Source organism: Dromiciops gliroides, chromosome 2 (genome assembly GCF_019393635.1).
Source record: "Dromiciops gliroides isolate mDroGli1 chromosome 2, mDroGli1.pri, whole genome shotgun sequence".
NCBI classification, from domain to species: Eukaryota; Metazoa; Chordata; class Mammalia; order Microbiotheria; family Microbiotheriidae; genus Dromiciops; species Dromiciops gliroides.
In genome coordinates this window covers 237999310-238015463 of record NC_057862.1, presented here as the reverse complement: position 1 = coordinate 238015463, position 16154 = coordinate 237999310, and the positions used below count along the sequence as shown (strand labels likewise).

Below are 16154 nucleotides of genomic sequence, written 5' to 3'. Positions count from 1 at the left end.
AAATGTTCACAGATATGAACTATAGCAAAGTGGAGAGAGACTGGAGTCAAGCATACTAGCTAGATCGTTATCGTAACAAAGTGAGGACCAATTATAGAGTAATGACAATGAAAACAAAGGGCCAAGATGAGAAAGATGGAGAAAGAATCAATAGGACTTTATATGGATTAAATTAAGGAAGGGCAGTAAGAGAAGTAGAAGTCTAAGATGATTGAGACCTCGAATATAGGTGCCAGGGAGAATGTTGATGGTGACAAGAGAAATAGGTAAGTTAGGGAGGAAGTACGTCTTGGGAGAAGGATGAATTTTGTTTTGGACAAAGATTTTATAGGATGTAAAGCTGAAAGGGACCTTAGCAATCATCTAGCCCAACCTCAATTTTATAAAAGAGGAAACTGATGCCCAGAGAGATAAACATTCAGGTGGAAATCTACAAAGTTAGGCCATTGGGCAAAATATAGTCTGAGTCATTCCCATACTATATTTTCATCTTGCTCCACCTTTGAGTACTATGCTCAGCCAGACTGCAGGAAAGGGGGAAGTACCCTTTAGTCTAATCCTATTGCCCGCTGACTAATCCTATCACTTGAGGACTATAGATAGTTCTTTACCCTGGCAGACCTCTACTGAAATTCGAATTTGCCCTTGCCCATGGAGAGAGGGAACTGGCACATGGTTCATAGGAGCTGGGCAGACATGTAGGGGTTGGACATGGACACAGACAGGAGAGGATGGGGGACAGGTGGGACAGATGCGTAGTACCCAAGTGAAAGACACACATCTCAGGGCCCCACATTCAAGTTGGTGGGCTGAGTGGGACAAAGGTCCCACTGGTGCTGGAGGCCTCAGGTGCAGCAGCAATGGTGTCTGTCTCTCTACCTCCTTTCTTTTGTTTTCACATGGAGAGTTGTTTTTTGTTTTTTTCTGGAGGGGGAAGAGGCCGCGGATCGATGAGTCAAGGGGCAACAACAGAAACAGCATAGTACTGTATAGTAAAGTTAACATAGGTGTTTCAGGGGAATGAGGATTTCTTTCAAAATTTTTTACATAAAGTTAAATTTGCATAATGCAAATTTACTTAAAGCTAGAACTATCTGTGGGGCAGCTAGGTGGATAGAGCACTGGGCTTGGAATCGGGGAGATTCAATTTCATGAGTTCAAATCTGGCCTCAAATACTTACTAGAGTGACCCTGGGTAAGTCACTTAACCTTGTTTGCCTCAGTTTCCTCATTTGTAAAATGAACTGGAGAAAGAAATGGTAAACCATTCCAGCATCTTTGCCAAGAAAACCCCAAATGGGCTCATGAGGAGTTAGGTACAACTGAACCAACTCAACAACAAAGCACTGCCTGTACTCCCATCACTTGAGAACTGATCTAATCTCCCAATGATGTTGTAATGGGGAGGAACTGAGATGACACTTATCCCACCTCCTTATATGCAAATTGTTCTACTACTGTCTATAAAAGCTGGCTGGAGTTTGGATTTGACCCAGCCAGTCCCACTCCTACTGCTTGATACCTTGCTTGGGGTGCCAATAAACTGCTTTTTGTCTTATTTCCTGAATTTGCCTTTAATTGGCCAGGGCAAGGCCCAAACCAGGATTTTACCTTTAACAGAGATGCATAGCAGACAGGTGAAAATACTGATTCTGGTGATCAGGAACAAAGTAGGGACTAGAGGTAAAGATTTGGTAGTCATGTACATCAAGATCATAGTTGAGGGGGCAGCTAGGTGGTGCAGTGGATGAAGCTCTGGCCTTGGATGCAGGAGGACCTGAGTTCATATCTGGCCTCAGACACTTGACACTTACTAGCTGTGTGACCCTGGGCAAGTCACTTAACCCTTATTGCCCTGCTCTCCCCCTCTCCCCCCAAAAAAGATGATAGTTGAACCTGAGGAAGTGGATTAAATCGTTAACAGAGATGACTGTAGAAAGAAGACAGGAACATAACAGAGGAACAGCTACTTTCATGGAACACAAAGGAGAAGAAAAGACTAAATAGAAATGCCCTGAGATAGGAGAACCAGTAACAACAAAGCTGAGGAAGTACAAGGCAGCTAATGTGTAGGTTGCACAGGCAAGTTAGAAGCAGCTAGGTAGCAGAGTAAGATAGAGCACTGGCCCTGAAGTCTGGAGGACCTGAGTTCAAATCCAGTCTCAGACAATTACTATCTGCATCACCTCAGGCAAGTCACTTAACCCCTATTTACCTCAGTTCCTCATCTGTAAAATGGGGATACACTGGGGGAAAGAAATGGCAAACTACTTCAGTATCTCTGCCAAGAAAACCGTGTGGATAGAGTCTAGCACCTGAACAATAAAACAACAGTGGAGGCAAGTTATCACAACAAAGTAAGAGTAAGTCCCAATATATTTTTTTTGGTTTTGGTTGGGCAGTGAGGGTTAAGTGATTTGCCCAAGGTCACACAGCTAGTAAGTGTCAAGTGTCTGATGCCAGATTTGAACTCAGGTCCTCCTGACTCCAGGGCCAGTGCTTTATCCACTGTGCCACCTAGCTGCCCCCAAGTCCCAATATTTGAAATCAAGCTTCCTTTCCAATGTGAATGGCTCATTCAAAGCCCCACTCCCTTTTCTAGAATGTGGGGATCATTCTACATCACAAAAAGTATTTCATGTATTTCCTGCACATGTGCATCACTATCCTTGCACTTTTAAGTTTGTGGTTTGTTGACAGTGTGTATATGGAGATGAGATTTATGGAGAAGGCTGTGCTTTATAACTGCTTTTCTTGCTATGTCTGTCAGTGGTTCATGGGAAGCACATCAGTGGGGACTCATAAGCTGTTTTAGAATGTTGGTGCCACAACCTCTAAAATTGTGGGGAGGTAATGCATGTTGTAAGGAGAAACCTAGAGGGAGTACTGCAATAATTTCCTACAATAAAGAATTTTAAAGGAAAGTGATTTTGTTTGTTTTTCATGTAAAAGTAGAAAATCAGGCTAGATTTTTTTTGCATAAAAGAAAACAAGAAGAGAAAATATAGAATGGGAAAAATATTTACATGAAATATCAATGATAAAATTCTGCCATAGTGAAATTCTGCCATAGAAGGAATTGACACAAATATGTAATTCTCCAAGCCATTCTAGAAGTGGCTAAAGGAAATGAATGGTTTTTAAAAGAAGATTGCAAGAGGGCACCTAGGTGGCGCAGTGGATAAAGCACCAGCCCTGGATTCAGGAGTACCTGAGGTCAAATCTGGCCTCAGACAATTGACAGCTGTGTGACCCTGGGCAAATCACTTAACCCCCATTGCCCTGCAAAAAAAAAAAAAAAGATAAAAGAAGATTGCAAACTATAGATGACCACTTGGAAAATTCTAAAATAAGCAAAACTAAGAGAAATACAAATTAACAACAGCTTTGGGGTTTCAACAAATACCTTAAAAACTGGAAAATATGAGGGGAAAAAGAAATAGTAAATAAATGTTGCAGGAGTTGTGGATAGATAAGCATACTAACACTGTTGGTGGAACTGTGAATTGGTCCAACTAGTCTGGGAATCAATTTGCAGTTATCCTAAGAAAGCAAAATGTCAATACCCTCTGACCCAAAGAGTCACTTGCCAGAAATATACTCCAAAGAAGTCAAAGTCTCACATATACCAAAACATTCTTAGTGGTACTTTGTTCTTTGGGAAGGGATAGGGGATGAATGCAGTGGAAGATATAGACGATGCCCCCCAAAAAAGATAAAAATAAGATTTATTTTTTTACTTTGTAAGAGAAATGCACATTAAAACAATCTTGATGTTTGATCTCACACTCTGCAAAATGTCGAAGAGGTTCAAAAAATGGGAATAATCAGTGTTGCATGGGATGAAGAATGACAGCACACCAACACACTGTTGTTGAATGTGTGAATTGGCCCTGTGTTCTGGGTGTCAATTTGGAATTAAGCAAGAAAATGACCTAACAGTTCATACCCTGCATTGACCCAATAATACCACTATTCAGCATATTCCCTAGGAACTCAAAGGTTGAAACAAAGGTCAACATGTACCAAAATATTCATGGTAGCACTCGATCAAAGAACTAGGAAAAAAGAGGGCACCCACCAACTAGATAATGGCTGGACAAAGGAAGGTAACTATAATGTAATGTTATATTATTGTGCAGTCAGAAAAGATGAATTTTAGAAATTCAGAGAAATATGGGAAGATTTGTAACAACTGGTAAAGAATGAAATAAACAAAACCAGAAAAACAAGATATATAATACTACAGCAATATACATGCAAAGATCACCAAAAGGAGGCTGAACTCTGAGTATGATCTGGAAAACAATTAATGAAACTTACCTCCTTTCTTATAGTAGAACAGTGGAGAACTAGTAAGGCTTAATGTTGTATATACTGTTAAGACAGTCACTAAATTAGTTGTTTTTACTAACTTTTTCTTAGTTATTATTCTTTGTTGAGTTCAATTCTAGATTGGGAATAGGGTTAATTAACATTGATGAATTATTGTGATATAAATGTAATGAGATTGTCTTGATTTGTGTGTAAGGGAGGCAAGAATAGATATGTCTCTAAGTGTCTCTCCCCCCTGACTTTTTTCCGATGACTCCAAATGGTCCTGTTCTCCTTAGGGGTGAAGGATAGAGAGGGATACTGAGCCATAATTAAATCTATCTGTTCCTTTCAATGTTACTAATGTAGGGGATGTAATTTTTGGATTTAAACTAAAATCCTGATCACTATTTTTTAACAGGAAAAGAGAGATCTCAAGCTCCATATCCATTGATTGACCCCTTTCTCATCAAACACCAGTTCTACAATGAACAGCTAAAACAAATAGGAAAGAAACTCAATTATCCAATTCAATAGTAAAATAGGAATTAGAGAAAAAATACATATGAGCGAATATGCCAGCTTACAGAGTGAAAGAGTTCTCCCATCAGGAACATGGTAACTCAGCTCAGGCAAAAGAGAGAGAATACCAGCTCTCACTCAAAGAAGAAATTCCCTGGTCTCTAGCATAGCCAGCCAAGAATAACAACATGATGGAGACTTTTAGTTTCTTATGTTACCTTCTTCCCAGAGGGTCTTTTTCTCTCTTCAGGAGCATCTCATTCTATGGAATTGAATTAGGAGGAGGAGGGCAGCCATAATCCAGTGCAGGGGCTTCTTGTGTAGAATTGAAACTAGGTAGGGCAGCAGATGCAAGATGGAGTGATTTGAGAGTTCAGTTTTTGCCCTTTAGATGGTATGGAATCAGACCCCTTCATTTTATAGAGGAAGAAATTAAAGCCCTGAAGCAGTATTTAGAACATGGGACTTGGAGTAAGGAAGCCTTTGAATCTTGCCTGAGATACTTATTAGATCTGTGACTGTGGGTAAATCACTTAACTTCTAGAAGCCTGTTTTCTCATTTGTAAAATGAGGGTAATAATAGTACCTACTTTTCAGGGTTATTGTGAAGATCAAATGAGATAATTTATAAAGGCTAGATATTACTGTTAACTTAGTTTATTGGATCATAGATTTAGAGTTGGAAGGGACCTTAGATGGCATGGAATTCATTCCCTTCATTTTATAGATAAGGACACCCTGAGACAGATTAAATGACTGTCTAAAGTGTGGTTTGAGGTAGGATTAGAACCAGTCTTTTTGACTTTTGAGTTAGTCCTTTATCCACTACTTCACACCTTCTTCAACAGCTATTTAAAAAAAAAACTTATTCGTTTATCTTTTTTTTCACATTCATTTAAAAATTTTTTATTTAAAAATTTCGTGACTTTCAAATCTTCTCCCTCTCTCTTGTCCCCCCTCCCCACCCACTGAGAAGGTAAGCAATATGATAGCAAAAACATGTGAACTCATGCAAAACATATTTCCATATTAGCCAAGTTAAAAAGGGAAAAAAATATGCTTAAATCTGCAATCAGAGTTCATCAGTTCTCTCTGAAGGTGGATAGCATTTTTCATCATAGCTCCTTTGGATCAAGGGTTCTTTTTCTTTCTTTCTTTCTTTTTTTTTTTTTTTGCAGGGCAATGGGGGTTAAGTGACTTGCTCAGGGTCACACAGCTAGTAAGTGTCATGTGTCTGAGGTCACAGTTGAACTCAGGTCCTCCTGAATCCAGGGTCTGTCATCATAGCTCCTTTGGAACTGTCTTGATCAGAGCTGGTCATCTTAACAGTATTTCTGTTACTGTGTACCCGGGCCTCTGGTTCTCACTTCATTTTGCATCAGTTCACTTAAGTCTTCCCAGGTTTTCTAAAACCATCCTGCTCGTCATTTCTAATAGCACAATAATAATCCACCACAAAAACATATCACAACTTGTTGAGCCATTCTTCAGTTGATGTTTTCTGTGGGTCAACAGGAGAGCAGTAAGTCCTGAAGGCTTGAGTTCAGGCAGCTGCCTCTTCCCCCAACTTTGTACCCTGGGTAACAGCAACATAGAAGACTCCAAGCCGCTGTGTTTTGAGTACAGAGGTATTGAATGGGTAGAAAAGACAAGACCTGGCAACTGATTGGATGTGGGGCTAGAGTCCGCCCCCAACGCCCCCCTCCAACCAATGACCTAGTCTCCTCTAAAGACGCTTGTCATGGCCTCCTCCCTGTCTCCTCCCCGGCGTGGCGTGATGTTGTCCGCTTGGGGGGCGGGGAGGGGGAGGCTAAAACTTCCTGTCCCGCGCTCGAACAGCTTCCGGCGGGAGCCGGAAGCCCTGCTTCTGGACAGACTCAGGGACCGGGGACAGCTGGCCGCTCAGGACGGGAAGGTGAGAGCTGGGATTGTCTGCATCCAGTCCGGGTCAGCTCTGGGTGACGGCCGCGGCATTCGGCCCAGTCCGAGCCGAGGCGGACGGCGCAGCTCCGGGTCTCTGAAGGGAAAGTGGGAGGGGAGAGGCAAGGTGCCCCCCGGAGACTCCTTTCCCGGGAGTCAGCCCCGCTCTGGGGGGGCCTCTTGTCCGAGGCCGCTGGGGCCGCAGCCTTAGGCCTTGGGCCTCTTCCCCCGAAGGGCCCGGGAGCACCAATGAGCCCTGAGATGTCCAAGTTCTCCGGCGGGGTCTCTGGGGGCGACTCTGGCTTCTTGTCCTCGGGCGCACCCGGTCTCCCCCTTCTCCGGGCAGAGCTTGTCCGAGGGCCCTGTAAAAAATGGAGGCGGGTGGCCGTCCCCGCCTGGCAGAGGGCGCGTCCGCTCTGGACGTGTCATCCCTGGCTGTCCTCGGCCTCCCTGGTCTTGGCGGGGGTCTAGTGAGGGGTGATCCGCGGTGGAGGGAGGGCGGATCGGCCAGCTGCGGCCGCACGTCGCAGTCATACCCGGGGGCGGGAAAGGAAGGGGCCAGGGTGGCAGAAGGCTTAACCTTCCTTCCTGCCTTTTTGACTAATCTCCCCCATTCATTTAGCTTAATTCGAATGCAACAATCTCTAAGTGGATTTTATTCCATCTCCAACAAGAAAAAAATAAGAGATATTGTTCATTTTTCTTTAAAATTAAAATAAAAAGTTCTTTTTCATAGCTTCCAAGGCGGCTGGAAGCTAATCCTGGACAGTTTTAAATTGGGAATACTTGAATTTGAGTATTTTGATCTTTATTTTTTGATAGAGGGGGTTTCTCAGAATTCAAACGCATAGAAAATTCAAATGCACCCCTTGGTGCAATGGCGGCAACATTGGATTAGGACTCCAGCTCCAACATTCATTAGCTGGGTTGGCAAGTCACTTAATATTTCTGGGCTTGTTTCCTCAGATGTAAAAGAAGGGGGCCAATGACCTTGAAAAGGTCCCTTTCTCCTCTAAAGTTATGATCCTGTAAATATCTGTGTCATAAATGCAGAGAATAAAAGATAATTTCTTCAGTACTAAAATAGGGACATCTGGTTTGTGATTGAAAGAGACCAGTCTAGAGCTGTTCTGTAGCATAAAGGAAGGTCAATGTTCTAGGATTCAGGAGAGCTAAATTGTAGCCCTAACTTTGACTCTAAATGGCTAGGTGACATTTGGTAAGCAGCTGCTTAATCATTTGGTGTCTTAAATTTCCTTATCTGTAAAAATATGGTCATTGATCTACCTCCCAAATTGAATTTTTCTAAATTTGTTGGATTAAAAAGGATAGATTGAACTTTGTGAGGTTCTTTTCAACTCTGAAATTTGGAGACTGACATTATGCTAGTATCAAGTACTCCATAATTATTAGTAGAATTTGTCAATCTTCTAAAGCACTATCATACAAAGATTTGGAAATTATCAATTAGCTATATGTATCATGTTTCTTGTTTTTGAAAATGTTTTGTCTGCAAAATGCATTACCATCAACAGGATTTGTGTGTTAATCAGTTAAAATACTGTTGACATCAATTCCTGTAGCCCAACAATATACAAAGAGCTCTGAAAGTAGCAATGATATAGACTGATCAGTGGTTAACAAAATAGTCCAGGTGGCCTCTTAAATCAGGGGGCAAGCTACTAGTATATCATTATTCAGACTTTTTTATGTTAATAATTTTAACAAGCACATTACTATATATTAATATGTGACTATTAAGCAAGTATTTAAAATGTATTCTTTATGTTGAGGACCATTGTTGCCTTATTTATTTTTTTAATGCCTACCATGTGCTACGTAGGCATTGTGGTTACAAAATTAAGGCAGTTCCTGTACTCAAGAAACATTTTCTTGAAGTACAACATTTCCACACACAAGTAATTATAATGTATATGCAAAATAAACATAAACACAATGATGGGGGGGGCATTAACAACCGGGGTCATTAGGAGAGACTTCTTGGGGGAGGTGACACTTGAACTGAATCTTGAAGAAAGCAATAGGACCCAAAACATAGAGAGGGAGAGTATCCCAGGCAAGGGCCACTGCCTGTGTAAAAGCCCAGGGATGGGAGTGTTATATACTTTGTATAAGGATAAGCTGATGACCTGTTTGGCTGGAATGTAGACTGAGAGGGAGAATATCAACCTAGAAAGAGACTGGAGCCATAGTCAAGAGCTTTCATGCAGAAAGTGGAGCTAGTAGAAAAGACAAGTGGCAATGGAAACCACTGAAGCTTCTTAAGCAGAGGTGCTTTTAGGTTTGACTTGTGCTTTAGGAATATCGATTTGGTGGCTATTTGGAAAATAAAGAGGCAAGAGATTAGATGTAAGAAGACCAATTAAGAAGCTGAAATCATCCAGAAATGTGATGATCACAACTGAGACTAAGGTGGTTGTGATATAAGGAATGGGATGGGGTGGGGTGGGGAGGGAGGGTGGAAGGAGAGCAAGATGTAAAGAGAGTATTAAAGGATAAAAATCAACAAGACCTAGCAACTGATTGGATATGAGGAAGGGGTGTGTGAGTGGAATTGGAAAGATGTGAATGACTCCTATAGCTTGTAAACCTGGGTGATTGACAAATGATTGGTGCTCTCCACAGAAATAAGGAAGTTAAGAGAAGTGGGTTTAAAAAGGAAAGATAATGAGTTCTGTTTTGGATATGTTGTTTGCAATGTCTGTTGACCACTAATGTTTACAACTGGAGAAAGGAGAGAGATGAAGCCTGTATGTGTAGATTTGGGAGTCATTGGTGTAAGATATATAGTTGAATCCTTGGAAGTTGTTGAGATCAGATAGAAGGGAAGAAGGCCCAGGATAGCCCACAGGTGCATCCACATAAAGTTAGTTGGACATGCTCCTGCAAAGAAGACTCTAGAAAGAGCCATTGGACAGATAGGAAGAGAAACATAGAAGAGCATTTTTATAGAAACCCAGAGAGGAGACTAGTGAACAATATTAAATGCTATGGAGATGTCAAGAAGGGTGATTACTGAGGAAAAAGCCTTTAAGTTCGGCAATTAAGTGATGATTGGTAACTCTGGAGAGAGTTAGTAACTGGAGTTCCAGTTGAGCAGCGAGGCCAGAAGCCAAATTGCAAGGGGTTGAGAAATGAGTGAGAATAGAGGAAGTAGAGGCAATAAGTATAAACTGTTATTTTTCATTTTTTTGTGTGGCAGTGAGGTTAAGTGACCTGCCCAGGGTCACACAGCTAGTAAGTGTCAAGTGTCTAAGGCTGGATTTGAACTCAGGTCCTCCTGAATCCAGGGCCGGTGTTTTATCCACTGTGCCACCTAGCTGCCGCCCCCTAAAATTATTTTCTGGGAGTTAGAGTGCGAAAGGGACAGTAGCTTTAGAGAATGGTAGTGAAGGGTAGTAAGGTATTATCCCTGTTTTATAGATGGGGATATTAGATGCAAAGGTCACATTTAGGTAGTAATCTTCCCAATCCAGATGTAGTGCTTTCCATGCCACAACCTTGCCTATTGGACTGAGTTGTAACCTTGATTATTTGGATCGTTTTAAGTAAGAAGTGTACTCACTTTATTTGGCCTGGTTCTAATTAACTATTTGGATTCTGAAGTACTTTTTCTTTTTTCTTTCTTTCTTTTCTATTTTCTTTTTTTGTTAAGGCAATTGGGGTTAAGTGACTTGCCTAGGGTCACACAGCTAATGTTAAGTGTCTGAGGTCAGATTTGAACTCAGGTCCTCTTGAATCCAGGGCCAGTGCTCTATCCACTTCGCCACCTAGCTGCCCCAGTACTTTATTTTTTATTGGGCTTTTATTCAGTATAACCTCAGAAGTTGATATGTGTGTGTGTGTGTGTGTACACACACACATATATTTCCATTTTCCAAAGGTTACTGAGGTCCATGAGAAGTAATATAAGTTAACAGTAGTCAAGATTCTGGTAAAGACACCTTAGACTTTTTTTCAGTTTACTATTACTTGATGATAATATTGATTAAAATGAACATGAAGTAGAATTATATTGTAGGAAAAGGATGCAAGTTACAAATTTTAGTTACTGGCCTTTAGCTAAGAGAACAGAAAAGAGTTCTTTAGATATTACTGATTAGAAAAACTGCTGCTTTCATGTATTTGCTTTGCAACCATTATTGTCTGGACTGTTTTGTTTGAGTCTATTAAGTTCAAGGCTTTTGTTGTTCTCTGGGTGTGTTCATTGAAAAGCTTTGTAGAATCTGAAATTTTGTTTTAGCATCTAAATTCCATTGAGTAACAGTAACAGTTTTAGGGATCTAGTGTGCTTAATGCTTTTTTAAAAAAAGTTACTCTATAGATAATGGACCAAATCTTTTTTTCCCCCTTGTCTTTATGTGAGTGAAACCAAACCAAAATTTAAGGCTGTGCATAGCTTTTGGGGGCACTTTCAGCTGGTGCTTTGTCTTATATCCCTAGCAACATTGTTATAATTATTGGCTCCTGACCATGCTTCCTGTTTTCTTTATAGCTATTATGGCCTTTTTGGGTGGGTGAAAAGGTAAAAAGTAGGAAAGATTGGAATCGGGCTTTTGGGGGTAGGAAAGAAGTTTATAGGTTACTACTCTGTCAGCAAATTGTTAATTGCTGCTCCTTATGAACTAAGCAGTAGGTGAAAAAGTTATGTTTTGGGGAAAAGGAGAGGGAGAATGTCATAAGATCAAAATCTCTTTGTGAATTATGTTGTATATAAAATTGACTATTATGTCTGGTTTAGATTCATTAATACGTGAAGATTTTGTTATTTCCTAACTCAAACAATAGATTTTAAAAGTTCACTGTGTTATTCACTGTATCAGAGAGAAAGGGAGAGCGTGGAGGGTTGCAATCCTGCTAATGGCAAATACAGTTGGTTGTGCCTGGCTCGGCAGATGTTTTTTGGAGGAGTAGATGTAATAGTGAGAGGGCTGCCATATGGCCTTCAGTTATCTGATCAGCAGATGTAGCCCTTAATTTTTCTTAATTTTTCTCTCTTTTTGTTTAAAAGTGTTCATAGATGTAAGGAAAACGAGATTAAATTGATTTAAAAGATCTTGGGAAGTTAGGATTGAGTAATCTAATGGGTTACTGTTTCTTCTGTTTTTTTTTTCTTTGAGATCCAGTTCGACATTTATTAAGCACCTACTGTGTAGTAGAGAAATAGACAAAAATGAAACAGTCCCTAAGCTAGAGGGACTTAGGTTTTACTGAGCATGTTTAAGGGATAAATAAAATGCAAGATAATTTGAAGAGGGAGAGAACACTAACAACTTTGGGATCTGAAAGGCATAAAATGAGTACCTTTTTAAACTTGTCTGACACAATATCAGAAACACTAGCAATTGGAAGAAGACAGGAGAAAGAACCAGAGTGATAAACAACAAAAATGAAGAGGGCAGAATATCCTTATTTGGAGGTGACATGATAGAAAACCAAACTGTCTCAACCAAAAATTAATTGAAAATGTGTTCAGTAAAATTGCAGACTATAGTTATATGTTGGATCTATGATCTCAGTTGTTGTGGATATTCTCTGCAGTGATGCAGATTTCACCCATACATGCCTGCTTTTCCTGTTTGACCATGAAACTACTTTCAGTAAAGGTTAAGATAATTTTTAAAATCTCATTTATAATAACCATTAACTGTTTGGGAATTCAGTTGCATAAATACTGTCCCAAAAGTTAGTGCAGTTTTAGTTTATGAATCTTAAAACACCACTTGATAGTGATGAAGATGATAAGTTATTATTATTGTTAATTTGAAAGAGGCAGTTCATTTTTACTTCGAATAATTTGGCCTACCTATTATGAACACAGAAACTAAGACTTTTGGGACACCCTGTAGTATATGTGACTTTGAACAGGACACAACTTGTAAAATTGAAATAACAAATAAATGAAGAAAAATAAATTAAGGGGGCATTCTGGCTGGGCAAAATTAATGAAGTAAAAATTATATTCCCCAAATTAATTTGAGTATTTAAGGTAATACCAAACAAAATGATTTCTTCATAGAATTGGATAACAATTTACACAGAAAAACTAAAAAACAGTGGATAAAGCACAGGTCCTGGATTCAGGAGGACTTGAGTTCAAATCCGGCCTTAGACACTTGATACTAGCTGTGTGACCCTGAGCAAGTCACTTAACCCTCATTGCCCTGCAAAAAAAAAAAATTTTAAAGGGGGGGGGCAAAAAATCCCTAAATAGGTAAGATTTTTAAGGGGTTTCTTGGGGGAAGTACAAAAAGCTGATGAATATATACTTGTCCTTCTAAAAATAAGGAATTAACTATATTGCGTATTATCATAATGGGATGCTATAATGTAACTAAAATGGATTAGTATGAACTATAAAGTTAGGAAAGCCTTTATGAAATCATGCAAGGGGAAAAAACCAGCACCTGAACAGAATACACATTGTGACCATACAAATGGAAGAGTGAAAAAGAATATGGAGAGGGAGAAAGAAAGCTGATAGGAACTTAAAGGGAGTTACTGACAAGGTAGAAATATTTATATCTTGTTATTAATTTAAATGTAAATCCTTTTAAAACAAATTTTTCATGGTTTTATTGGATAATATTAAGTTGGTAATTAAAAAAATCACTATCCAATGGGCCTGGTTTATAGATGCTGATTGTTTTTTATATTATTTAAAGAGTAAAAGGATAAAATATGACTGTTTAAGAGATCCCTCTTGAGCACTGGCTGTTCCTTCCCAATGTTCCAGTTTTCACTGGTTGAAGAGAATTAGTAGTCTGTCCTAGAAGCCAAAAAACAGTTCCATTAAAACCTAATAAACAGAAAGGGTAGGAAGTGCTTATTAATTATCTTTTAGCCCATTTCCTGATTTCTTTTAGGTTTGGGACTTATGTCCTTGATTTGCTTAGAAGTGTTGATAATAGTTAGGCACGCAGGCATGCTTAAGAACTTGGAGACTCCAAGATTAACTCTAGAAAAGCACAACTGCTTTTATTAATTGCTTGATTGATGTCAAATAGGGGCATGTCCAGCTGTAGTAGTAGAACCACTCAGTGGTCTCAGGAGCAGACTTTTGGTGATAGCAGGCAGTATGCCAAGTAAAACACAGGATAGGAAGTAAGTACAAGGAGAAAGAGGACAAAGTTGTTTTTGGTTTTTTTTTTCGGGACAGTGGGGGTTGTGACTTGCCCAGGGTCACACAGCTAGTAAGTGTCAAATATCTGAGGCTGGATTTGAACTCAAGTACTCCTGAATCCAGGGCCGGTGCTTTATCCACTGTGCCACTTAGCTGCCACCCAACAAAGTAATTTAGAAGAAGCAACTGAAAGGTATGTTGCCAAGCTGGAGTTTTACTTCTATGGATAAATTTTTGTTACAGGATCATTGCATACAAAGGTAGAGATAGGGGAAGATTGTGAAAGAGAGTGAGGGTGTTGCGAAAGGCGAACTCAGGGATTTGTCATAAATTTTGTGTGAGAAAAAATTAAAATTGTATTTTCATAAACATTTTGTAATTTGTTATTTCTACAGGGTAAAAAATATGTATTTCAGTCAAACAAGTATTGAGTTTCTCTTGGGTTTATATACACTGAACATTTTGCTTTTTAGCTAATTTTAAAAAATCCTGTTATTAATAGCCATTCAAATTAGTATGGACTGGGGCAGCTAGGTGGCACGGTGGATAGAGCACCGGCCCTGGAGTCAGGAGTACCTGAGTTCAAATCCGGCTTCAGACACTTAACACTTACTAACTGTGTGATCCTGGGCAAGTCACTTAACCCCAAATGCCTCACTAAAAAAAAAAAAAAAATTCAAATTAGTATGGACTCATAGGCCCAGTCTCTGAAAGAATTTAGCCTGTAATAAAGTAAGAATTTAAATATAAATTGGAGATAGCACATGTAACACTGGTACTGTACTCCTTCATGCTATCAGTTTTCACTGCTATCATTTCATCATCATGACAGTGGTAAGTACTAATGAAACTTTGTCTGACTTAGTTTTGGGGATGATTTTTCAAAAATTTGTTTGCATTGCTGATTTGGTCAAGAGCTTTTGATTTTGAGTCTGTTATTTTCCAGGAATTCTGAGCTGATTATACTTTTCTTTTCTATTTTAGGTTAAATTGATTAACTGCCCAAAACAATTTAACTACAAGAAGTTCATTGTGCTCTGTTGGGAAATATGAGAATAACAGGAGGTGGTCATTGACTCCAAGTTAAGCTTTGTAACTCCCCTTAACGGTTACAGGATTTGGAAGCTGAATCAATGTTATCGGATGAGTTAGAGTCCAAACCAGAGGTGAGCATGATTGGCTGGGTTTATCTTCCTTCTTGTAGGCTATGGCCTACAATTACTCCTTCGTTTATTATTCTTTTATTAGAAGAGGTTTTTCTTTAGAAATTTTAAATTAGTACACTATTCTGTTTCCTTCTCAAAGTATGTTTATATTTCCATAGACTGGGAATTATTGTAGGTAATTTACAGTGACAAAATTTACTTTGATAAGTAATCACATTACCAGAAACATGCCACATGCTTTTTATGTAATATTTCAGATACTACAGAAATGTAAACCATTTTTGTTTTTTTTTTATTCACGGGCATAGACCTGTTGTTGCTATTTCTGTTTAGGAATCATGGACTCTCAGATTTGGGAGAGGCCACCATCCCTTCCAATCCATATTTAACAAGAATCCTTTCTACAACATACCAGCCTTTTCTTGAAGACTGCAAATTAGGGGGAAACCATTACCTCTTGGGGCAGCCCATTGAGCTTTTAGATAACATTGATAAGAACATTTTCCTTACATAAAACTGAAATCTTCATTTGTATTTTTGTCCATTGTTCCTTATTCTGCCATCTCAGGCCAAGCAGAACAGGTCTCCCCGACAAATGAAAAATAAATTTTAAAATTTTTAAAAAATTTATTTTAAAATCAAGTATAAAAAGAGAAAAAAGAGCATTTCCATGTACACAGAAGAATTCGAGAGGGTTGACTATAGAACCATGAATTTCTATTTCAGACTGTTTGCTTTTTTGGTAAAAACCATGTAATAAGTACTATACATTGTTTTCAAATCTACCCTGCTTTTCTGTGCTTCCTTTTAGGTTTTCTTTTATTCTTTGTGGCATCTACCCTTTACCTATTTTATTTATAGAGTCTGCCTAAGTCCATAACCTTATTCTAGTCATTAGTCTCATCTTATGTCTCAGTGATAATTATGAGGTTAAATTTGCCTGCCTTATTCATTTTGCTTGTTACTCTTTTGTGTAAACATCTAAGGCCTTGGGTTTTATTAACAGTTCTTTTCTTAGATTTTGTCTCTTGTAAATTTGTGGGTATTTACATTGTTATCTTTTGTTGCTATCTATGCCTGATTTCATA

At 39.1% G+C, this 16154-nt stretch overlaps 1 protein-coding gene across 1 annotated transcript in view; it reads left to right on the top strand.

The window, feature by feature from the left end:
• The first annotated feature begins 6634 nt into the window (after positions 1-6634).
• Positions 6635-16154, top strand: part of ZNF410 (zinc finger protein 410) — a 38185-nt gene continuing 28665 nt past the window's right edge. The window contains exons 1-2 of the mRNA XM_043986654.1: positions 6635-6751; positions 14885-15066. Of these exons, the coding sequence (XP_043842589.1) occupies positions 15034-15066 (33 nt within the window). The 5' untranslated portion in view covers positions 6635-6751; positions 14885-15033. The remainder of the gene's footprint in view (positions 6752-14884; positions 15067-16154) is intronic.